General features: G+C 37.6%; 2 protein-coding genes, 1 long non-coding RNA gene and 1 pseudogene across 3 annotated transcripts; 1 reads left to right on the top strand and 3 right to left on the bottom strand.

Annotated features, from left to right (window-relative positions):
* Positions 1-99: 99 nt before the first annotated feature.
* LOC107826056 (uncharacterized) lies at positions 100-4,374 on the bottom strand. Its single transcript, XM_016653029.2, has 5 exons — positions 4,233-4,374; positions 3,363-3,661; positions 3,114-3,236; positions 2,243-2,533; positions 100-705 (listed from the first exon to the last, which is right to left on the bottom strand). The coding sequence occupies exons 2-5, from the start codon at positions 3,624-3,626 to the stop codon at positions 499-501; spliced, it is 885 nt and encodes a 294-aa protein (XP_016508515.1). The 5' UTR covers positions 3,627-3,661; positions 4,233-4,374; the 3' UTR covers positions 100-498.
* An 858-nt stretch (positions 4,375-5,232) lies between these two features.
* Positions 5,233-14,605, top strand: LOC107825971 (beta-galactosidase 6-like; annotated as a pseudogene).
* LOC142179563 (uncharacterized) lies at positions 13,545-19,804 on the bottom strand. The gene is made up of 4 exons (XR_012708070.1): positions 19,730-19,804; positions 19,456-19,518; positions 18,487-18,547; positions 13,545-13,670 (listed from the first exon to the last, which is right to left on the bottom strand). It is a non-coding gene; the product is annotated as an uncharacterized LOC142179563 (long non-coding RNA).
* A 3,427-nt stretch (positions 19,805-23,231) lies between these two features.
* Positions 23,232-24,833, bottom strand: LOC107826123 (uncharacterized). The gene is made up of 3 exons (XM_075247988.1): positions 24,404-24,833; positions 23,742-24,271; positions 23,232-23,591 (listed from the first exon to the last, which is right to left on the bottom strand). Exons 1-3 carry the CDS (start codon positions 24,831-24,833, stop codon positions 23,232-23,234), a joined length of 1,320 nt encoding a protein of 439 aa, XP_075104089.1.
* Between the last annotated feature and the right edge of the window lie 1,595 nt (positions 24,834-26,428).

Raw genomic sequence — 26,428 nt, 5'->3', positions numbered from 1 at the left:
GGATAGGTGAAACAGATATCCATGTTTCGATGTAATGCATGTCAATGTCCCGTGAAGACGCAGGGCAAAACCACTGCCAGCTCATGCTAGTCATCAGAATTGTTCAAGAGAAAAGCGTTCTCATACTAATATTTTCAAGGAAATATACAAAGCGTATACTTGGGTTATGCTCACAATCAAGCTTCTCTATGTGCTGCATAGCAATTCTTAGCCTCTCATGAGGCAAAATTACTGATGCAACTTCAAAATTACTGATGCAACTAACTTCAAGAAATCCAAATCACAAGAGAGAAAATTGTTTACAGAAAATGATAGAAATCCTATCTTCCTCGCTGACACAAGAAAATTAGTTAGCTTAAGATGAGCATATTTCCTATTTCTCTGATCTGCATCAATAGGTTACACGACAATAAAAACTTGCATTACACACTGTTACGGGTGAAAGCAAGATCACACAGTGGAGAAGTGTCAATCCACACCAATGTCATCTGCACCAACTTATTCATTCTTTTTCTGCGAAAGCTTTGCGTGGACATCTCCACTGTAAGGTGCCACGTGGTATGCGTATTGCTGCATGACAGAAAAGAAAACCATCTCCACACAAATTAAAACATTCTGAATGGCTTCCTGAAGGTGCTCCACATCCAACCAAAAATGGTGAGATTTGATGACACCCAATGCAACTAGAATTTTAAGCAGTAATCCCTGCAAAAAGTCGGAGATGAATAGTTTATTGCACTAGTGGTAAAAACAAACTTCAGTCAAGCAAAAACATCAAATGGAGAGAGGCTTCCTTACAACAACAACAAAATGAAGAAACCAATACCTCCTTTTCGAGAAGTTCAAAGAACTTAGACAGTAATGGCATGCAAGTAGTGGCGGAGCCACCTTTAACCAAGTGGTGTCAATTGAAAGACTCCTTTGCCAGAAAATTACAATGTGCTAGGTACTTTCTTTGAATATATACATAATACATGTTGAATCCCCTAGGCTTTGTTGTGTGTTTAATGGAGTTTGGCTCCATTGCATATGGTTTCAGTACATGTAAGAGAATAAGTAATAGAAGGCTTGCATACGGCAAACGAATTGAAGATGTTATCAGCCAATAAAGCAATCTATGCCCCCTATCCACCCTAACCCCACACCATGAACATGCAATGAGAATAACAGAACTGAAGAAGCTCGATAAGTATTGGTAGTTCATAAACATCTAGCATAAACTTCTTGTATGCAAATCCAAACCCTAATACCATTTAGAATTGCACTAAAAACTTATGTTTCTTCAAACTTAACCTACTTAACAACAAAGAAAATAACCTTCTCATGTGAACTTTGTAAGGTCTCTGAAAAAGTGTCTTTGACTACAACTACCATATTTGAGGCATTTACATCAGTAAAACTCTTTCCAGGTGTATCCTAATTCCTAACCATGTCCCTTGGTGGTAAACTAGTAATTGCCTTTACAAAATCACCGTGGGCTGCTGATCATGTGTATATTTTCAATTGACACTGGTAGCTTTGAGTAAGCTTGCCAGCATCTTGACTAGTTCACCAGGTATGTCTGCTACAGTACATAAACACATGTACAGGCCTCCAACTGAGAAAGCACATAAGCTTTATACTTTGTCCTGGGGATTCAAACCTGGAATCTCCAGCTTGTCACTCTTGCACCTCAACCACTCAATCATCCCCTTGGGACTAAGGCTGCTATATACTTATGCTTCCCCTTTAGATTACAAACATTTTCATCTTTTCTTTCAAGCAATGTTTTTAAAAGAGAAAAGCGGAAAGAAGCAACAGCTAACAAGCACCACAGAACTAAACAGCCCAAATTAGATATCAACAAAATTCCATATGCCACAAAAGATAACTAAGATTAATTATTAATTTTCAATGTTTATTTAATTAACTGTAAAAAAAGGAATTAATAATCAATTTTAATGTTCAATTGCTCTAGCCACTGTAGTAAGAAAGTAGAAAGATAAGTCCAAAATTAGAAGTAGTGGAAGCAAATGACTCACATACTTAGAAGAATAGAAGAAAGAGTAACAAAAGCAGAAACAGAAGTTGTAGAAGAGGAAGCATTACAAAGAGAAAAAAAGACAACAATAACAACGAATTGATGAAGCATAAGCGGAGGGTAATCTTAGTAGACAAATAGCAAATGAACCTATTTTTTCTCTCTCATCCTTTTTGATCAAATTCAAAAAATCAAGAGAAGAGTGTGAGACCGAGGATCTACCTGCCAAAAGCTGAAGAAAACAATCCCTTTGATGCAAATGAACTTTGATAGTGGTTTGTGTGGCTGCAGTTCCTTTGAGAAAACATGGTAGAAAATAACCAAGGAGTACATGGCCACTGAGAAAGAAATATTGAGAATGATGGTAAACGTCCAGCTGAGCCAATTTGGATATAACCCAAGAATCTGTAATGCAATCATCAAGATAGAGCATACTGGACGGATAATGACAAACTGCCATGTCCAGTGCTTGAGAAGTTTCAGTGTCTGGTGATCCAAGCGAGCAGTATGAGGCTGCAGTTGGCAAAAAGACATACATACATCACGATAATCTACCAAACCACTACTAATTTATCAATCATTCTACTGAAATGGAGTAAGAAAAGGTGTAAGCTCAATTCAACGACTGCCAAAAGTAGGAAGACAAACTTCAACCTAATTTCTCGCATCAGCCAAATTATATGAAAATTTACATAATGCGTTAGCAAGCCAAGTCTCAAGTCATCCAAATCTGAAAGAACAAGTACTTGAACTCCAAGCTGGATCTACTAAATATAATTTCTTTAGTATTTGCAGATATAATTAATAATTGGCTATGTCTGGTATTAACCTAATCTTGGACGACTAAACCCCTGTTCTTTAAAGCAAAAAAAAGAGAAGGATACTCTGTGCGCGTGTGTGTGTGTGGGGGGGGGGGGGGTTCACCTTGCCCCTAAAATTTCTTCACAATGACATTATTATACAGAAACAATAAAACGGAGGGAAGTGCAATAGCAGCTACATCCAAGCACACTGGTTATCAGTTAAAAATACACCGATGCATTATCATCTGGCACACGTGAAGAGGAAAGCTAAAACATAAGCATAATAATACCTGAAATAGAGTCATTGGAAATGAATGATGAATTTCCCTCCCTTTGATTTCATCTGGCACAATGTTTTTGCTGATGGATATATTCAAATAACTATACATCAAGGCCAAAAATTTGGCAATTGCCTGTAAATAAAACAACATTAAATGCTAGAAAGAAGCTGCATTAAAACACACACAAAAAAAAGAAGCAAACTGCTAAACGCTATATGCACCCTTAACAGATGCACGCCAATGACACTAGCAACTCACCACAGCCTCATAGCATTCTTTAACTGAATCTAGAAACATGAAAAATTCTTTGCTTCCACGAATATCTAACAAACCCACGAACGAGTCAACGGCATAAAGGGGAGCCATAATTATAATCATGATTATTGCCTTTTGCTCCTTTGGATTTTTCCAGTAGAAGAGGTGTTGTGACAAGAGCTGTATTGTGAAATGCATTGAAAGCAAAGCAGAAAACCCTGATCCCACCATAGTCAGCTGTGCACTATCCATACTAGCAAAGTCCATCTTTTACCAAGCCTTCCAAGAACACACAGCTCCACCTGCAAATCAAATTACCAAACTCTCAAAATCTCTGTACTGCTGTGCACCAATTTTTCAATTATCTGTTATAGCATTTTTCAACTAGAGGTATCTTCAATGTAGCCAGTTCAAGGCCATACTACACAAAGTTATCAACTTTATTAACATATACAACTAATTAACAAAATAAGTACATCAAATTTGAGAAAACCTAAGCTTGATATTTATCCACCAATTTTATTTGAATATTAAGGGCCATATTGTCAAAAGCCAAAACTGAATTTCTAGTTAAAAACCAGATTTTGCTTTTCAGAAATCAAAATGAATGGTTTAACTGAAAACGAGAAAACAACCCAAATCAATCACAGCAAAAGCTGAAAATTAAACAATCAAGAAACTTGTATTCAATACAAAAATCCGAAAACCCTTAATATCAATTTCCTTTTGACTTCTGAGGCACCAGAAATTTAACAAGAAAGTGATAGAAAAATCAAGATCCAGAAAACGGTATAAATTCAAATAAATGGGAAGCTAAGCGTTAAGAATAAAATAAAACTGCGTTTCTGCCTTCTGGAGCAATTTTGGACTTACAGTGAATCAATCAAGATTAGTGACAACAAATTCTTCCGACTTTTTGATGAGTAAGCCGTAAGAGCTGGAAAATTGTGAATCTTTATTATCATCTGCTTTCTAATTTACTGTGTCTAGTCGTCTCAGATTTTTCAATCTACTCGTCCACTTGGCATCAGATATTATTTAAGTATTGCAAATGTTTTCTTTTTGTGGTAGAATAGTATTTCAAATGTTGAATAAATATAAACATAATTTTGATTAAATATATGTTTCCATTTCAATTTAGATGAGCTAATCTGACTCACGAAGTTTAAGAAAAAAGAATTTTTTTTTTTAAATTTGTTGTCTTAAAAGATTAAGGGGTAAAAGTTTTGTGGGGTTATGACATTTGTGTGGATATAAAAGTTTCTCGTTAAGGGTAAAATTGGTTAAATAAAAATTTAAAGTTATATTATTTACAAATTTAAAAATGTGTCATTTATTTTGAAACTTACCTCATTTATGATGAAATGGAGGGAATAATAATATTCTATATAAACTTTTTATTTTCACGTTCAAACATGGTTCTATTTTGTTGTAGCTTTTACCTTGTATTTGGATTGGATTAACTTAAATAAATTGACACTGTAAAGAAGTTTTACACTGAATTATAACATGTTACAGTAAATTGCTCGTAAAAAGAATTTAAATTATCTAATGTTAGCTTTTAGCATCAAAGTTTTTCATCCTTCTACTTGTTGTTCTCTCATTTGTCATTTAGCTTAGCCTATCTCATACAATTTGTACGTGCGAAAATAAAATAAACACTAATTAGTAACTTGAAAAAATGGTAAGTATCCTTTTACTTCTTCAATTTTAACATTTCTCTTGTTCCATATTTTGTAGTCTAGTTCTTGAAATATACTGGTGACTTTATCAGTACTAGGGACATCACTTGAATCCAATCTTGGTACATAGTTATCACCTCAATGAATCCAAAGTTAAAGTCCAAAATCTGGGGAGAAAATAAAGTAATATATTCACCATTTTCAGTATCAACACCTACTAAGGACAATATCATCCTTACAACAATTATTCGTCCACAATTATCATTGGATGTTATAAACTCAGTGCTCTATTCTTGTTTGTAATCATCCAGCTGAATTATGGAAAGAAAGAACTTGTTACTAATATTTCTGTTTATGGTTTTAGTTTTTGATGGCTATTATTTTGAAAGCGGGGCTTCAACGACAGTAACATATGATCATAAGGCATTGGTCATTAATGGGAAGAGGAGAATTTTGCAATCAGGGTCAATACATTATCCAAGAACTACACCTGAAGTAAGTGTTTTCTTCTTACATTATGCCTAGCATTAGTATATGGCAATGTGGTGCAATTTTTCTTCCTTGATTTTCGAATTGACAATATGTAATATGGACTAAGAAGGAGTTTTCTGGTTGAGTAGATATGGCCAGAGATCATTAGAAAGGCTAAGGAAGGAGGATTGGACGTGATAGAGACTTATGTTTTCTGGAATTATCATGAACCTGTCAAAGGAGAGGTATGAACTCTTTTCTGTTTTGGTAAATAGCAATGGATTTAACTTATATGCACTGATAGAATAAAAGTTTTTCCACTACCGTTGTATTTTAACCTGTTGTAACATGTCCTCTGCCTTATTTTTCAGGTTATCAGTCCCAGTTTTTAACTGCCAGTAGTTATTTCTTAAGTGACCTAAATTTGTAAATGTTATACTTGCGGTGTATACAAGTTAAACTCAATGAAATTAAGAGAAATTTGTTAATAATGAGAGAAAGGGCTTGTACTGAAGTGTTAATTGCAAGTCTGATTGCTTTCCCTTATGATGCTCACTAGTTGGTGTTTAATACACTTCGGTTTTATTTCAAAATTTTACTACAAAGAACTCTTTAAATAGCTAGAAAAAGTTTTCTGATGCATAAACTGTCACTGTGTTTATAAAATTTCTTGGTTTATGCTGTTTGCTTTTTCCTTATTGCTGCAATTTCTAGCTTGTGGCATATACGATTTTAAGGTTTTCATGGACGATTATGTGCTATCGCATTTGGGGCATGCAGTCTTTTGTTAGACATGTAGTCTTGCGACTCATCATGTATTACCACAGCTAAAGATTTCTCCTTTCGCCTTATCTCTATAAGTAATTACCACTTCCTACTATTGCAGTACTACTTTGAGGGCAGGTTTGACCTTGTACGGTTTGTGAAGACAGTTCAAGAAGCTGGCCTCTATGTGCATCTGAGAATTGGACCATATGCCTGTGCTGAATGGAACTACGGGTCTGTAGTTCATCACACCAGACTTTCTTTTTCCTCGTTCATTTTACAAGCGATAATAGCTAAAAAACTATTATTCTCCACAGTTATCAGATTCAATTTCATTAACTTATTTGGACACTTCATGCAAAGTTTTCCATATATTGAAAAGAGGCAGTGACTCATCTTTCCAATGGATTAAGCACAAGTCATTTTCTTATTTTTATCGACTACATCCTAACAGTGTCTTTATTTATTTGTTTAATATCTTCAATTTTTATCTCTGTACAGGGGTTTCCCAATGTGGCTACATTTTATCCGCGGAATACAGTTTCGGACAACAAATGAACTTTTTATGGAAAGTGTTGACCAGTAATCATGTATTTGCTTTGGAGAACTATTTTCTAAAGATACCATTTTTTCCAATTATTTGATCCTATTGAATGTTTATTAATTGAAAAACTTTTATTGTTTCCAATGCAGAATGAAATGAAGCTCTTTCTTGCCAAGATTGTTAATCTTATGAAGGATGAGAACCTCTTTGCTACACAAGGAGGTCCAATTATTCTTGCTCAGGTTATTTACTTTTTCTCATTTGGATGGTTCACCATGTAACCTCATCTTATTACTTTAAATGTATCACACTCTTTTCCAATTTTGTGGTAATGGATTGCGGTATATTAGATCTTCTTCCTGGATAGTACATTCTTATTACATTGATAGCGCGCCTTCCTCTTTTTCTTGCTCTTTTTGTGTTAATTGGTGATCCTATCCACTTAACAGGTAGAAAATGAGTATGGAAATGTTGAGTGGGCATATGGAGTCGGCGGAAAACTTTATGTAAAATGGGCTGCAGAAACTGCTATTAGTCTTAATACGACTGTCCCTTGGGTTATGTGCGCGCAACAAGATGCACCTGATTCAGTTGTAAGTGTTTATGGTATTCATAGTGGCATTTTCCACATGTTACCTTACTGTCTCTTCCTCCACGATCTCTATTATTTGCAGTGTAACAGAAGCAAATTTGTTAGCTATCAGTAGGATTTTCCTAAACCGATGTTTAGAATAGATGTTAGATGTTACAAAAATGAGGCATCTCAGGACCCTTTTTGAACTAAATTTCCTGCTGATGTTACTATTGATAGTTTTGTTTCCTAAACCAACAGTCAAAAGAAAGACAATTAGTATAATTCAAAGTGATAACTGCAAACATGTTGAATATGCAGATAAATACATGTAATGGATTCTATTGTGATCGGTTCACTCCAAATTCCCCATCGAAGCCAAAGATGTGGACAGAGAACTACGTCGGATGGTAAATGCTGCCTCCTTTTTATTATTCTCACGGAACTCTGATTCCTGGTATGGTTTTTTTCTTCATTACTTAAATTTTGAAAATTTCAAAGTGTGTTTCCTTTTGCAGGTTCCTTGCATTTGGTTATGCTGTTCCTTATCGACCTGTTGAAGACTTAGCTTTTGCTGTTGCACGCTTTTTCGAAACTGGTGGTACTTTTCAAAATTATTACATGGTAAAAGCCTGTTAATTTTCTACAGGTGGTTGTTAATCACTGTTGTTGCTTTTGAGATTTAATGCTGCAATCTTTTCTATTTAGTATTTTGGTGGCACCAATTTTGGTCGAACAGCAGGAGGCCCTCTAGTAGCAACAAGCTATGACTATGATGCCCCCATAGATGAGTACGGTATGATATCTTACATAAGTAAAATACCCTCTGAATTCCTTCTATTTCAGATAGGAATCTTTAGTTCCACAACAGAATGTAACTTCAAGGCTGGAAGCTATAGTACAGAAACTTTAGAAATGAATGGAGAAGTAGTAAAAGTTCTGGAAAAATCTATCTCCTAAATTGTGTAAAGGAACTGAAGCTGCCTGAAACCGATGTCTCTCTCCAATTCGACGCTCACAAGAGATAAGATTTTCAGTGACGACTTTCCGTGATGACTTCCTTAGTCGCCACATAAGAAGTGCCGAGTAACAATGCATTGCCGTTTTGAGTAGCGACCCGCCTTAAATATATTTTGTGGCATATGCTTACTTTTTGTGACGAGCCTTATCGCCAAAAAGCTAATTTGTTTTATTATTGGCTTTTGTAGCGACTTTTTTAGTCTCCACTAAAAGTAATTGCCGAGTAACTATATTTCGCCGTTTTGAGTAGCGATGTATTTTCTAACGCGTATGCTTACTTTTTGTAACGAGCCTTGACGCCACAAGCTAATTTATTTTACTAGCTTTTGTGGTGACCTCTTTAGTCGCCACTAAAAGTAAGTGCCGAGTAACTAAATATCGCCGTTTTGAGTAGCGACTGCCTTAAATATATTTTTGCGGCGCATATGCTTACTTTTTGTGACGAGCCTTGTAGCTCCAAAAGCTAATTTATTTATTATTAGCTTTTTTGGCTACTTCTTTAGGCCAACAACAAGTGCCAAGTAACTATACATTGCCATTTTGAGTAGCGACCAACCTTAAATATATTTTGTGACGCATATGCTTACTTTTTGTGAGGAGCCTTATTGCCACAAAGCTAATTCGTTTCATTATTAGCTTTTGTGGCGACCAAACTTGCCACAAAATGTACACAAATGTGCCACAAATAGGTTTAAAGTAGGTCGCCACTCAAACAGTGACATAGCTTCTGCTCAAACCATAATTTATTGTGGCAACCCGGCACTTACTTTGGATGGCGACTTAAGAGGTCATCACAGACGTAGTCACTTTGTAGTGGCTGTTACTCTTCATTGTTATTTTCACATCCTACAATGCTAAGTGCACTGCAGTTTGAGCAATGCGCCTCACTTTGGTGGTTACTTCAGTGCAAGAACCATGGTGCTAAGGCGTGCCTTGAGTGCCTATGAGCTCCTCCTTGAAGAGGCAGAGTTAGACATATATATAGCTCGCAAAGTGACATGTTAATGGTCAAGTAAACTTTCTGATGAATATGTTAGCGATTTGGAATAATAAATCAGAAGTTTAGTATTATAAGACTCATCTCAATTAGAAATTTAATAGAGGGGATCTCACGTAGAAGTAGACGGACCAAACTCTGCATTTTCTTTTCTTATCTGTGAGTAAAGAGGAGAAACTGATTAATCATCCAGGGATTCTCCTAAGGTCTCTTTTGAAACTTCCATATTAGAATAGAAAATTAGGCATATCGCTTACTCCATTAACTGACTTGGAAATGACTTCTGCTAATAAGAGGAAACATCTTAATCTAAAAGCATATTTTAAAGCTGCCTCTTTGAGGTTATCAATCTTATTGGCGGTACTTGTTGCAGGTTTCATAAGTCAGCCAAAGTGGGGCCACCTGCGCGACTTGCACAAGGCGATAAAACATTGTGAAGAGTATTTGGTTAATGCAGATCCAACTCATTTGTCCCTTGGTTTTAAACTTGAGGTAAACAACATCTTCCAGATAACAATGATAATTGAATCTTAATCCAACTTATTCTCTAAAAGTTGTGAAGAAAATGGACCTTAAATCTAGCTATTTGGAAAAGTTTGATCAATTCAGAAGTCTTTTTGACTATGCATAACTATATTCTTTAATGTTGGATCAATGTCACTTGTTCTTTTAAGTTTGACGCACGAAATGTCTACCAGGCACATGTATATTACAAATCCTCCAATGACTGTGCAGCCTTTCTTGCTAACTATGGTAGCAGTTCAGATGCAAATGTCACATTTAATGGGAAGTCATATTTTCTTCCTGCTTGGTCTGTTAGTATTCTTCCAGACTGTAAGAATGTCATATTCAACACTGCTAAGGTACTGCATTCACATCCGTACATTTTTCCTCCTCCAGTGTCACTTTTTATCGGTTTGGAGGATCCCCTCAATGATCTTTCTGGTGTTATTATGGCGTTGTACGAGCAATGATAGACTTCAGTAGTTAAACTCTGTAACTCATTAAACTTATTAGTTGTTTTACTTTAATTTGCTTAGCCTATTTTGCCTTAACTTTTGATACTACCATCTAACAAAAAAGTTTCCCTTTACTCATAATGGAGAAAGGTTGTTTCACAAAAAACAACTGGAAATACAGCCTTTACTCACAACACAGTTACAATTGAGAATTCCCTGGAGTCAGATCCTTGGGGCTGGTACAAAGAAAAAGTTGGTATATGGAGTAATAATTCCTTCGCCAGATCCCACTTACTGGAGCAGATAAATACAACAAAAGATACCAGTGATTTCCTTTGGTATACAACAAGGTAATTTATTATATTTCCTTCACTTACTGCTGCTAATTTACCTTTCTTTACCTAAGAAGCTTCTTCAGGGATAGGTAGTAAGTGAAGATGGTGATACTGCCATATGTCACTTACTCATTTGTTCGATATGATAAGTACATTACTTCATTCATGTAATATCTCTAGATTGCTTTTTCTTTTTCTTGCCAGTATAAATGTGGAAGAGAACACTAAGAAGAGAAAAGCAAAAGAATTGCAGTTAATTATTGGAAGTTTGGGACATGCAGCTCTTGTTTTTGTAAACAAGAAACCAGTAGGTAACTATCCCATCTAATGTCTACTTCTTCAAGCGTGTTTAATGACACAGCCAAAAGTTCCAAAATGATGCTAACAGCATATTTCTACTTTCTTTAGGATTTGGTTACGGTAATCACGATGATGCAAGTTTTGTTTCAAGTAAATCAATCCATCTTAAGAAAGGAAACAATACATTGGACATATTAAGCATGATGGTTGGTCTGCAGGTAAGTCTATCTCAGTAAGAGGCTTTTCCAATGCTTTGTATGTTGAAGCATATCTCTTACCACTTCCACTTTGATTACATTTTTTCATACTCATTTATTATGTGATTCTCCAGAACTATGGACCATGGTTTGACATCTCTGGAGCAGGGGTATTTTCTGTTATCTTCAGCGATTTGAAGAGTAACAAGAACTTTTCTTCCACGGAATGGATCTACCAGGTTGTTGATGACTACTTTGGTAATTAAAATCTTTTTATGGTTAACTGTCTTGAAACTTTCTCAAACTCATCTGATTGCCTGAATTCAATGAGTTTTCAACTTGCCATCTGCTCTACGATCTATACATCAGAGCGAAAGATCTTTTTATATTGAAGCCAGGGAAACAAAAGAAGAAAGAGTCTAAGCTAACAGTGCTCTACAGTAAACTTTTACTTCTGCCACAGATTATGTTTATGCCATGCAGACTTGATATGCTATCTTTCTCATTTTAATATGACTTCACCTTCTCTAACTATTCTTTTAGACATATAAGTAATTCCACAATGTCAAAAAGCAACTCAGCACTTAAAGAAAACTAGGTAATATGAAAACGGACAAAGGAAGTAACAACTCAGTGAAAATCCAATATAGTTAGGTGAAACTGCCTCGAATGTCTTCTCACTAGAAAACTTCGCGAAAAGGCATAACAAAGCAGCATAACTAAAGGTATATCAATTCCACCTAATGCATCTTAAAAATACTCTTCAATGAGATTACCACATAGAACACTTGAAATTCAATAAAAAAGTTGTACTTTTACCTCAAAGGAAGAAATTCTACGAATTTAGCTTCTGATAACTGGGTGTTCTCCTACCATACAAATTGAGGTCAGCACTCCGCTAAAAGATGTAAAAGGGATACATCATCAATTGATTGAGGAAATGCGTTGTATTATTTCATGGTCCTCCTATATTTACAAAAACAAGCTTGCTGAGGAGAGAATACATGTTGGTTGCAGAATTCCTTTTCTTTTTCGGATCCTCTTGCGGCTGGAGGGGGGTGATTTGTTGTCTTCTCTGTAAATTCATAAGGTTGTGACCTTGTTTTTATAAGATCACAAGGATAACATGAGACTTGATTGCTTAAATTCAGGTAGGACTTGAAGGAGAGTACCTTGGACTTGATAAAGTTAGTCTTGCAAATAGCTCGCTGTGGATTCAGGGGAACTCTGTTCCAATAAATCAGAGTTTGATATGGTACAAGGTGTGTGGAATTGCTTGTATTTCTGGTTCACTTGCTTTATATCAGCTACTTATCGTTTAGGTTCCTTTCGAGGAATAGAGTGGCAGTTAATGCCTATGCTGGTGCTACATGTAGTTATTTCATATCTGTGGTCATCCTTTTGAAGCTCATTACTAATGAATAGTCCACTGGATAAATGATAACTGAAAAAGAGAAGGCTAGGGAGACCACTAGTTGCTTCTTGTATATGTCCTCAATGCTAATCTTTGTGTTGATTTATGTCACATATAGAATCTGTGCCCTTCAAGCTTCATTTAGTCTCTTGCTATGCAGTCCCTTTATTTGCAATTAGCATCTGATAAACAAAGGTGGTAATTTGTTACATCTGTTGTATTCTTGTCTTGATTCTGGATTTCTTATTTCCAGGCTAGATTTTCTCCTCCAGAGGGAAAAGGTCCTGTATCGCTAAATCTCTCCAGTATGGGTAAAGGTCAAGCATGGGTAAACGGGTAGCATGTAGGGAGATACTGGTCTTCTTATCGTTCACCCTCAACTGGCTGTTCAGATAGTTGTGACTATAGAGGAGCTTATAATTCATGGAAATGTCTGAAGAAATGTGGTCAACCAGCTCAAGTTTTGTGAGTCGATAGCAATGGCTAGTCCAAAGCTTTTCTTTCCTTTTTCCTTTCCCCTTTTGCATATCTGCTCCTTATTGTGCTATCTGGTGTCTAGTTCATATGGCAAAGGTAGAGGGATTGCACCCCTTTTCCTATAGACAAGTTGGTAGTGCTGACGGTTAATACCCTTAACTAGCATCCTATAGTGAGATATTCAAAGGAAAAAGTACACTTGGTTTCTTATTCTTAAGAGTAAACAATCTTTGCTTTACATTACACTGGAAGATGACAGAAGGAAATGAGCTTTATTTGATTGTTTCATTCACTTACTACAGTGTAACTCCCCTTTAGTTTCCTTGAGTTAATGTAGTGCAGAATTGTACAACAGTGAGGACTACATAACAATTAAATCTTCAAATAGGTACCATGTACCCCGCAGTTGGTTAACACCTGGAAAGAACCTGCTTGTGCTGCATGAAGAACTTGGTGGTGACCCTTCAAAGATATCTTTCTCAACACGATCTGGGCAAAAAATTTGTGGGCATGTATCTGAGTCTGATACTCCACCTGTTGATAATTGGAAGCCAAATAAAGATCTTGCATCTCAAGAACCTGCATTGCGACTGAGTTGTGAAAAAGGATGGAATATCACTGCAGTTAACTTTGCTAGCTTCGGAACTCCTAAAGGAGATTGTGGAGCATTCATTAGAGGAAGTTGTCATTTGGATGTCCTATCAATAGTTCATCAGGTAATACTAATATATGCTCCTTTAACTTCTACATCTACTGGTGATGACTCCAGAAAGTTCCCCTATGCTGCTCAAACTTTGTCATTCAAAGCCTGAACTAAGCCCATTTTTTTTGCCCCTCAATAAGAAGCTGAGCTACATGGTCCGACAGGTGTTCAATTGAATCCCCTTTGTTAGAAATTATGCTATCCAAATAGGTCAAAACCACTTTTTTCGCACATATATAAATTGTTGAATTCACTTTGTTGAAGACATAATTAACTAAATAAAAGTGTGTCCTCTCTAACAGCTTAAGCTTTTAGATGAGATGGTCACAGACTTCGATATCCTTGACATAAGCTAAGCTTTTAGTATAGTGATAAAGGTGGCTTAGCTATTGCTTTAGGTTATAGGTTCGAATTCTAGGTATGGAATTGTTGCATTTTTTTGAATCCCCTTGTCAGAACTTCTTACTCTGCCACCACCCTCAGCATTGAATTTTAACTTGTCAAGATGTGATCTCACAAGTTTAAATCTGAACATCTTGAATGACTCTGCAGGTGTGTGTTGACAAGCCAGGATGTTCTATTCCTATCACCACAGCTAAGTTTGGTGACCCCTGTCCAGGAATAGTAAAAAGTCTGGCTGTTGAAGCTTTTTGCAGTGTTTGAGAATCATCAATTGCTATGGTCATGCATTAGCATGGTAACCTTCTTGTCAAATTTTATGCTTTTAGCAATCAAGGTAATGATCATTTTAGCCAGAACCAGCTAGATGTGCAATTTGTAATTCCTGAAAAGTATTAGTACTACGTTAAGAAGTAGGAAATCCCACTTTTCTTAGGATTGGGATTCTGTACCCACATTTGATTAATCTTGACATCAAGATGTTTTTAGTTCAATGAAAATCCTATAGTGTTCAAAAGAATTTTTTATTTCAACATTAATCTCAACTCTACGTCAATGTTCTCTTTTTTTTTTTCTTTCCGTGTGCTAAATCATATGAAACAACAACAACAACAACGACTCAGTATAATCCCACAAGTGGGGTCTGGGGAGGGTAATATGTACGCAGACCTTACCCCTACCCCGAAGGATAGAGAGACTGTTTCCAGGAGACCCTCGGCTCAAAAAAAAGTAACAGGAGACGATATATTAGTACCATAAAAATGCATAATAAAATAACAACAATATAAGAGATATGAAATACATAATACGAAATACGAAATAGATGACTGGTATAGTAAAAACTAGCAGGTAAAACTCTGCATCAATAGACGACCAATGACATTCTTAGTCTAACTCCTAACTGGCTAGTCTCACTCTATTGTGCTGTAGAAATATTCACAACTTTCCCCTAACCTACAACCTTAATGCTCGACCTCCATAATTCCCTGTCAAGGGCCATGTCCTCAGTAATCCTAAGTCGCGCCATGTCCTGTCTGATCACCTCTCCCCAATACTTCTTAGGTCGCCCTCTACCTCTCCGCGTGACCACTACAGCCAGTCGCTCACACCTTCTCACCGGTGCATCAGTGCTCCTCCTCTGAATGTGCCCGAACCATCTGAGTCTTACTTCCCGCATCTTGTCCTCCATGGGGGCCACGCCCACCTTCTCTCGAATATCTTCATTCCTAATCTTATACATCCTTGTATGCCCGCACATCTACCTCAACATCCTCATCTCTGCTACTTTCATCTTCTGGATGTGTGAGTTCTTTACCGGCCAACATTCAGTTCCATATAACATGGCAGACCTAACCACTGCTCTATAAAACTTACCTTTTAGTAACGGTGACACTTTCTTGTCACACAAGACTCCCGACGCTAATCTCCACTTCATCCACCCCATCCCTATACGGTGTGTGACATCCTCGTCAATCTCCCGATCCCCTGAATAACCGATCCAAGGTACTTGAAACTACCCCTCTTGGGAATGACTTGAGAGTCAAGCCTCACTTCAACTCACGCTTCCGTCGGCTCAACTCCAAATTTGCACTCGAGGTATTCCGTCTTCGTCCTGCTCAACTTGAAACTTTTAGACTCAAGAGCATGTCTCCAAATCTCTAGCCTCTCGTTGACGCCGCCTCGTGTCTCGTCAATTAGAATAATGTCATCAGCAAATAGCATGCACCATGGCACCTCCCCTTGAATATGATGAGTCAGTGCATCCATTACCAGGGCAAATAGGAATGGGCTGAGCGCAGACCCTTGGTGCAACCCCGTAATAACTGGAAAGTGTTTAGAGTCGCCTCCTACTGTCCTAACCCGAGTCTTAGCTCCAGCATACATGTCTTTAATCACCCTAATATAGTCCACCGGGACCCCTTTATCCTCTAAGAAGCTCCATAAGACCTCCCTAGGAACCCTATCGTACGATGTCTCCAGATCAATAAACACCATGTGGAGATCCTTCTTCCTATCCCTGTACTGTTCCACCATCCTCCTAATAAGGTGGATAGCTTCTGTGGTAGATCGCCCCGGTATGAACCCGAACTGGTTGTTTGAAATAGACACCGTCTTTCGCACTCTCATTTCTACCACTCTCTCCCAAACTTTCATGGTATGACTTAGTAATTTGATGCCTCTATAGTTGTTACAGCTCTGGACATCACCTTTGTTCTTATACAACGGGACCATTGTACTCCACCTCCACTCTTCAGGCATCCTATTAGTCTTGAATATAACACTAAACAATGCAGTAAGCCATTCCAAGCCTGCTCTACCCACACACCTCCACAGTTCAACCGGAATTTCGTCTGGCCCGGTAGCTCTGCCCCTTCTCATCTTACGCATTGCCTCCATGACTTCATCGATCTTAATGTCCCTACAATTACTTAATTCATCGTGACTGTCGGCATTCCTCAATTCCCCAAGTATAATATCCTAATCCCCTTCTTCACTTAGAAGTTTATGAAAGTAGGTCTGCCACCTCCTCTTAATCTGGTCATCTCCCATCAAAACTTTGTCGTCATCATCTTTTATGCACCTCACTTGGTCCAGATCCCGAGTTGTCTTCTCTCTCGCCTTAGCGAGTCGGAATAACTTCTTCTCCCCACCTTTGTTCCTTAGTTCCTCATACAGACGAGCAAAAATTGTCGTCTTAGCCTCCGTCACTGCCATCTTCGCCTCCTTCCTAGCTACCTTATACCTTTGACTGTTCTTTCTCTTCTCCTCCTCGTTAGTGCTCCCTACTAACCGTAGGTAAGCCGCCTTCATATGATTTAGAGATTCACTCTTCTTAATTGGAGAAAGAAAAACTCTGAGTCCAACAATCAGCTCATCATAAGGCCTCCACACACTATTACAAACAAAACAAGTAAAGAAAAAAAATAACACAAGATGTATAATTATTAAATTGTCAAATTGAATCTAAATGTTACCTGATCAACAACCATGCTATCGAGCGGATCCCAGCATAGTGTTGGATTTTGCATCTGTTGTTACTGCTACCGTTTTCTAGAATAATTAGTTGTTTAGTTTTAGGAGAAGTCTGCTAGAAGATTCAAAATTTTAATTATAGTAAAAGTTTAGTAATTTAGTTGTAGGAGGAGTCTACTACTTTATTATTTGACTATTTAAAGCCCTATGATTAATAAAATTTCAGAGACAGTTTTTCAATCCTATTTTTCAACCTTCTTGCTGCTTGTATATTTTCTAAAATCCATAACAGTGGTATCAGAGTCTCCATTGATTGATCTTGACGGATATCTGAATTCGCTGAAAAACAACCAATTTCAACCACTTTTAAACCATACGCATTTTTACCCATACCGATTTTTAACCAAATTTTTAACAATGGTAAGCTGCTCTCTTTGAATACCCCACAAACTTTCACTGGTGAAAACTATCAGATTTGGTCAGTGAAGATGAAATCGTATCTTGAAGCTTATGATCTATGAGAAGTTGTAATGGAAGACAGACTTATGCAACCACTTCCTGCAAATCCTACCCTTGCCCAAATCAAAGCTTATTCAGATGAGAAAACCAAAAAATACAAAGCCAAAACTATAAATCAAAATTCAGTTGCAGATTCAATCTTCTTTAAAATCATTACATGTGAGACAGCAAAAGAAGCTTGGGAAATACTCAAACAGGAGTATCAAGGAAGTGAACGAGGCAGACAAAATCAGATTTTAAATTTGAAAAGAGATTTTGAATCTCTTAGAATGCAAGATGATGAGACCATCGCTAAGTATTCTGACCGAATTTCTTTAATTGTCAATAAAATTAGGTTGCTTGGCGAGGATTTCAAAGACGACAGGATAGTTGAAAAAATCTTGTGACAATTCCCGAGAGATTTGAATCCAAAATTTCTGTCAGGACCCATTTTCTGAACAAGTCGGGACTGACACTCGATCACTAAACATGACCGAGCGGACCATTTCTGCTTATCAAATCTATTATAACCTCAAACTTTATATGCCACAAGGCACTACTGTAACCAAACACTTTTAAATAATTTAAATATCTAAAATAAGCCAACTTCAAAACTTTATTCGTAGTAACCAATAAAATGCTGCTAAGTTACTATCAAAAATATCTGAATCTTAACCCAACGACTATGTCTATGAAGCCTCTACTGATAAACTGACGCACTGCTCAGGACATAAGATTTCCTGGCCAGTTCTCTAAGTAACAAAGAAATAACTAAATAAAGATGACTCTAAGGAATATTCCACAAACAAAAGCGGAGCTCACCAATAGCACTGGAAGAGAAGGAAGTCCTAACTCGTAGCCTGCTTGCCTGCAAATCCGGTTCCTATGTTGTACCGCAGACCAACGTAGGTTCCCAAAAGAGAACGTCAGTACCATCCATTATACTCAGTGAGCCTCAATAACAGGGGGCGAAACTTTAATAACATATACATTATGAGCAAAGGTTCTAAATGCATGTAAAACATAAAGCTTATAAGAATAATTCTAAAATAATAGCATAATAGCAGTTCATGAATATTCTAAAAGAAATTCTTTTCTTTTTCTTACTTATAAAAAAAATACTTCACTTTATACTTTGGGAGTTCCAACTATCCTGACTTAATTCTGTCTCAGTCACCGTGTGATCGGCACGGGTTCGATCCCAAGCTGATCGAATAGGCCCAATCCACGAGGTGTCACTCGCTTCATGGTTCTCAGCGCTCATGTCTCATACCTTAGCATGGCTAAGTAAATTCTCAACAATGAGACCCTCGGCTCGTCTGCTCCCTACTTTGGCACAAGTAGTTTTAGAAAGTCAACGCCTTGGTTAGGACCCTAGGCCTGGATAATGACTCCTTCTCAGAATAAAGGATACTCCCAAAAATCTGTTCTTTCTAAAACTTCTTCTTGTGACTTTTCAAGTCTAAATCTTTTATACATACTCATATTGATATCCTTAAATGTAAGGCATGACATAAGAATGAAATAAACATTCAAAAGTATTTATAAAGGTTCTTGATCCGTCATGAATTTTCAACATGAAAATGGCATATAAGAATAACATAAAAATCTGAAATTTATGCACATATATCCAAATAATCATCTAAACTTTAGCTAGAAAATAATTCTAAGCTAATAGGTACTTACTACTCCCATTAAGTATATATTAACTCTTTTATGCAATTCATCAAACACTTTGTGTGCGCGCTTTTGTGAGTTAAACCACTTTAGTAAAGGGTTATATCAACTCACCTCAATACTCCTTGATCCAATACGTAGACCTCAGCCCAATTGACACCAGTCAAACAATCGATTCTACAACAACCAGTGCATTTGGATCAATTTCAAAGTACTACCCCTAATTATGAAATTTATTGATGATATAGAGGAAGAAGGGAATTAACTATTCAATTCTTACCTATTACTACTATATGGTACGTAATTGACAATAGAAATTTTATATACCTGGGTTCAAGAATTAGTGATTTGCAAAAAAACCTAGAATTTTTGTTGCCTGTGTGAGTACCTCGCTTAACGGCGCCTCTGTTTCTTGGCAAACAGAATGTGAGTTCTGTTTTTCTTTTCCTAAGGCGTAGGCCTTTTGCCAGCCAACTACCAAGAGCCTTTTATGGCTTTAGTTTGCACGTGATTTCTTTTGCTTTTTTTTTTTTGACTTAACTAGTATTTAATTATTCCTACTTTTAATAATTAATAATAACAAAACTATTAATATTCCCCTAATTGTACATCCAACTATTTAAGTGTATATATATATATATATATATATATATATATATATATATTCACTATAGGAAAGAAAAAAAAAATAATTTAATTCTATAAATAGTGTGTCTCGAAACTTTTATAAATTTGAGGAGTGTTACAATTTTCCTCCTTAAAAACATTCGTCCTCGAATGTTGCTAGGGCCTTATTATTAAGCTAACAATCATTCCTTATGTCCTTGAACCTCTTAAGTTTTCTTAGTACTACTCACTTTTCCAAGGGACTCAAAATTTTGGCTAACTCCCCAAATTTTCAAAAATTTCGGCAGAGTTTCCCTTGTAAATTGGACTATAAAAAAATAAATATCCCGGTCACAAATACCACAACTACACCAATAACAACCAAATATACCATAACAGGCCATTCATAGGCACCATACATAGCTCATAAATTAATTACGCACACTCCGGCAAGGAGGTACCACAATAACTAACAAGAATTTAAAGCACAACACTTTAGCAAAAGTAAATCACTTTAATGAATTAAATATACTCTGCATAAACTAAATCACTACAACAACTAAATATAATCTAGGAAGGACATAAACACTTGCTAACTTGTATTTAATAAATGAAATATAAATGTCAAGCCAAACCTAGGTTCACATACGTTGTTACTCAAATAGATAAGGATACTTCTTCCTCATATCTTCCTCGACCTCCCACGTAGCTTCTTTTGAATCATGATTACTTTACAAAACTTTTACCAATGCTATATCTTTTGTTCTCAACTTTTTTACTTGTCTATCGAGAATTTCTATAGGTACCTCTTCATAAGTCAAACCTTCTTTAATTTCTATGGTATCGGCAGGTATTATATGCGACTCATCATGAATGTACTTTCTAAGCATAGACACATGAAAAACAGGATGAACAGAGGACAACTCAACGGGTAGCGCTAGCTTATAAGCCATGTTTCCTTTCTTTTCTAGAATTTCATAAGGTCCGATAAATCTAGGGCTAAGTTTCCCTTTCTTACCAAACCTCATAACTCCTTTCATTGGTGAAACTTTCAAAAACATCTTATCACCAACCATGAACTCTAACTCACGATGACTCTTATCAGAATAAGACTTTTGACGACTTTGAGCCACTTTAAGTCTTTCTCTAATTAGCTGAACTTTATCCAAGCCCTCACAAACAAACTCTGGACCAATCAACGACACCTCTGCTGGTTCAAACCAACCTACTGGAGACCTACATCTCCGTCCATACAACGCTTCATAAGGAGCCATACCAATGCTGGCCTAATAGTTGTTATTGTAAGAAAATTCTATAAGTGGCAAGTGATCATCCCAGTTACCTTTAAAATCTATAACATATGCACGCAGCATATCTTCGAGAGTCTGAATAGTCCTTTCTGCCTGGCCATCGATCTGTGGATGAAAAGCGGTGCTTAAATTGACCTTGGTACCTAATCTTTTATGAAATGCCTGCCAAAAATGCGCCGTGAACTGAGGGCCTCTGTCAGATATGATTGAAACTGGAGTACCATGCAATTAGACTATTTCTTTGATGTACAACTGTGCATACTGCTCTGCGGAGTCTGTCGTCTTTACTGGTAGGAAATGTGCGGACTTTGTCAGTCGGTCTACAATAACCCAAATTGAATCATGTTTATGGTATGTGTGAGGTAGACCTACTACGAAATCCATATTAATCATCTCCCACTTCCACTGTGGTATCTCTATGTCTTGATCTAGGCCACCAGGCCTCTGATGCTCGGCTTTGACTTGCTGGCAGTTTAAATATTTAGCCACATGATCTGCTACTTGTTTCTTCATGCCTTTCCACCAATACAACTCTTTCAAATCTAGATACATTTTGGTAGCACCTGGGTGGATAGAGTACCTCGAACTGTGAGCTTCCTCCATTATGGCCTTCCTAAGACCATCTACATCAGGCACACATAACCGATCATTCAACTTTAAAACTCCGTCACTTCCTAGAGTGAAAGCAGTGATTTCTTTGTTTCTGACTCCTTCTTTTAATTTCACTAAGTATGGATCTTCGTCTTGCTTAGCCTTAACATGCGCAACAAGGGAGGATATTGCTAAGGCATAAGCAATTATATCTCCTTTTTCGGTCTCATCCAATCTAATTCCATCATTGGCTAGTTTTTGAATTTCTCGACCCAAAGATCGCCTTTGTACACCAAGATGGGCCAAGACACCCATTGACTTCCTACTAAGTGCATCTGCTACCACATTAGCTTTGCCCGGGTGATAAAGGATATTGATATCATAATCTTTCAATAGCTCGAGCCACCTTCTTTGTCTCAAATTTAGTTCTTTTTGCTTGAAAATGTACTGGAGGCTTTTATGATCTATAAACACTTCAGAATGTTCGCCATAAAGGTAGTGTCGCCATATTTTTAATGCAAACACCACTGTTGCAAGCTGCAAATCGTGTGTGGAGTAGTTCTTTTCATGACTCTTTAACTGCCTAGAAGAATAAGTAATAACTTTTTCATTTTGCATAAGAACACAACCAAGGCCCACTATGGAGGCATTATAATACATTGTGAACCCACCCGAACCTATCGGCAAGGTTAATACAGGTGCAGTGGTCAACCTTTTCTTTAACTCTTGAAAACTCTGCTCACAAGCGTCTGACCACTGGAACTTAACTGCTTTCTGGGTCAACTTAGTTAATGGAGTTGTGAGTGAAGAAAACCCCTCAACAAACCTTTTATAGTAGACAGCTAACCCCAAGAAACTCCTGATTTCGGTTGGCGTTGTCGGCCTAGGCCAGTTCTTGACTACTTCTGTCTTCTGAGGGTCTACTTTTATTCCTTCACTAGATACCACGTGGCCTAAGAATGCTACTGACTGCAACCAGAACTCACATTTTGAAAACTTGGCATAAAGCTCATTCTCCTTCAAGGTCTGCAAGGCTATTCTAAGGTGTTCTGCATGTTCTTCCTTGCTCTTAGAGTATACCAACATATCGTCTATAAACACGATAATAAAGGTATCCAGGAATGGCTTGAAAACTCTGTTCATGAGGTCCATGAATGCAGCTAGAGCATTTGTCAACCCGAAGGACATCACTAAAAATTCATAGTGCCCGTAGCGAGTTCTAAAGGCTGTTTTAGATATATCCTCTTCTCTGATTCTTAACTGATGGTACCCCGACCTCAAGTCTATTTTTGAAAAGTACTTTGCTCCCTGAAGTTGATCAAATAAATCATCAATTCTTGGCAGTGGGTACTTGTTCTTAATTGTAACTTTATTCAACTGCCGTTAGTCGACGCACATTCTGAGAGACCCATCTTTCTTCTTGACAAACAGGATCAGGGCACCCCACGGTGAAACACTCAGTCTGATGAAGCCCTTGTCAAGAAGGTCTTTCAATTGTTCTCTCAACTCATTAAGTTCTGCTGGAGCTATCCTATAAGGAGGTATAGATATGGGCTGAGTTCCTGGCATGAGATCAATGCCAAAGTCGATGATTCTTTCAAGAGGAAGTCCAGGAAGGTCATCTGGGAAAACTTCTGGAAATTCTCTAACAACTAGCACTGACTGAAGAGTTGGTGGTTCTGATTCTGGATTAATAATGTGAGACAAATAGGCGAAACACCCCTTATCGATCATTCGGTGTGCCTTAAGATAAGAAATAAACTTACCTACAAGCGATGCTGAACTACCCTTCCACTATAAGGCTTCTTCATTTGGAAATTGGAACCTGGCTATCTTGGCATGACAATCTAACATGGCATAGCAGGAAGACAACTAGTCCATACCCATAATCACATCAAAATCCACCATTTCAAACTCTATGAGATCGGCCTTGGTGTTGCGATCTTGGACTGAAACTATACAACCTCTATAGACTCTGGTGACTTTCACTGACTCGCCAACTGGAGTAGATACTAGGAATGGCTCACTAAGTTGTTTAGGTTCTAGTCCGAGGTTAATTGCAAAGTATAGAGTCACATATGAAAATGTTGAATTTGGATCCATTATGGCGTAAGAATTATTTGAGCAGACTAAAAGTATACATGTAATAACTTCTGCAGATGCCTCTGCGCTCTGATGATCAAGTGTAGCAAACAAACGGGGTTGTCCCCCTCCCTGAGTAACTCGGTCTGCACCTCTGCCCGCTCTATGCCCGGTCTGATTATGAGAACCACGAGCCTGAGGTGGTGCAATTGCAGTAGTTGAGGAACTAGAAGGACGAGTTGATCTACCACTGAAATTACGTTGCAACTTTGGGCAGTTGGCATTTATATGACCAATGTCTCCACAATGGTAGCAACCATGAAAGCCGAGCTTGCACTGACCTGAATGTTGCCACTTACATGTTCCACAAAGACCTTGCTGGTGTGAATATTGCTCAGCATGACTCTGGCTATGTAAGGATGATGTCCTAAAATTCTGATTCTAGCGAGACTGATTTCCATAACTCTGAGTACGTCTGAAGGAAGACCCACCACCTGACTGATGACTGGACTGAGCTGGTGCTAATGACTCCTTATTAGAGGAATCCCTTCCATCTCCGCTGGATGTACTATTAAACCTGCCCGTTGTCCGGGCTTTCTTGTTATGCTCTTTTTCTTCTCTCCTTAGTTGGCTGTCTTTCTCTAAGTGCTTGGCAAATCCCATAACAGAGGAGAAGGCTTCTATCCCTACTGTTGCAGCTGATGTCGTATCCTTAATGTGGTAAGCTAAATCGCCAACAAACCTGCGAATCTTTGTTTTTTCAGTCTTCACCATGTGAGAAGCATGCTTAGCTAACCTTATGAATTCCATGTAGTACTCTTGCACACTTTTATTCCCTTGCTTGAGCTGTTCGAACTCTGTAGCCTTAGCTTCCCTATCCTCTTCTGGGATAAAGTTATCCATGAAGGCCTCTTCAAATTCTTCCCAAGTAGGCAAACCATCATCTTCATCTCTTTCCTTTTCCCACAACTCAAACCAAGCGCCGTCCACATATCTAAACTGGTAAGCACCTAGCTCCACAACTTCATCATCAAATGCTTTCATCACTCGGAGGGCTTTCTTGACACCCTCCAACCACAACATCTTATTTTCATCAACTATAGAACCATGGAACACTGGAGAACTCAACTTCAAAAATTCATTCACTCTTGAGGACTCAGAATTGTTCTATCTATTTGATTGAGGTGGAATCTCATCTCTTCTCTCGTTCTGGTTGGACATAAAGGCTTTAAACATCTCCATAACACTGTTGACAGCATTAAACATCTGATCCACCTCGGAAGATATAGTTGCCTGAGCCGGAGCTGTTATTAGGGGTGGTACTAGTTGGGGGCGGTACTGGATCATCATGCTCCACCCCTACTTCTTGTTCAACCCGGGGTATTTGGACTCCCTTTGTGGATTTTCCTCTCCTTTTCTGAGTCGAAGCCTTCTTAGTTCTACCTTGAGCCACACTAGCAGCGATAGTTTCTTGAGCAGCATCCTGAGTATCGGTGTCAGAGTTGCGAGTACGAGCCATTTTTGCGAGTTTTGGAGAAATGAATAAATTAGATAATTTCTTAGAGGTAGACTCTATTGCACGATCTAAAGTATGACAAAAAAAGACTTTTCCTAAATGTTTGTAGCCTCCTGTTTATAAGTATGGCGCGCTTAATACACATAAAGAAGACTCTACTAACACGGCTTCATAGACCCCTAGGACTCCATAAACCTGAGGCTCTGATACCAAGTTTGTCACGACCCATTTTATGAACAAGCCGGGACCGACACTCGATCACTAAACATGACCGAGCGGACCATTTCTGCTTATCAAATCTATTATAACCTCAAACTTTATATGCCACAAGGCACTACTGTAACCAAACACTTTTAAATAATTTAAATATCTAAAATAAGCCAACTTCAAAACTTTATTCGGAGTAACCAATAAAATGCTGCTAAGTTATTATCAAAAATATCTTAATCTTAACCCAACGACTATGTCTATGAAGCCTCTACTGATAAACTGACGCACTGCTCAGGACATGAGATTTTCTGGAAAGTTCTCTAAGTAACAAAGAAATAACTAAATAAAGATGACTCTAAGGAATATTCCACAAACAAAAGCGGAGCTCACCAATAGCACTGGAAGAGAAGGAAGTCCTAACTCGTAGCATGCTCACCTGCAAATCCGGTTCCTACGTTGTACCGCAGACCAATGTAGGTTCCCAAAAGAGAACGCCAGTACCATCCATTGTACTCAGTAAGTCTCAACAATAGGGGGCGAAACTTTAATAACATATACATTATGAGCAAAGGTTCTAAATGCATGTAAAACATAAAGCTTATAAGAATAATTCTAAAATAATTGCATAATAGCAGTTCATGAATATTCTAAAGAAATTCTTTTCTTTTTCTTACTTATAAAAAAAATACTTCACTTTATACTTTGGGAGTTCCAACTATCCTGACTTAATTTTGTCTGTCACCGTGTGATCGGCACGAGTTCGATCCCAACC

The sequence above is a fragment of the Nicotiana tabacum genome, chromosome 3, assembly GCF_000715075.1.
Source record: "Nicotiana tabacum cultivar K326 chromosome 3, ASM71507v2, whole genome shotgun sequence".
Lineage (NCBI taxonomy): Eukaryota > Viridiplantae > Streptophyta > Magnoliopsida > Solanales > Solanaceae > Nicotiana > Nicotiana tabacum.
Note: the sequence above shows the minus strand (reverse complement) of the source record. Positions and strands in the feature narration are given on the sequence as shown.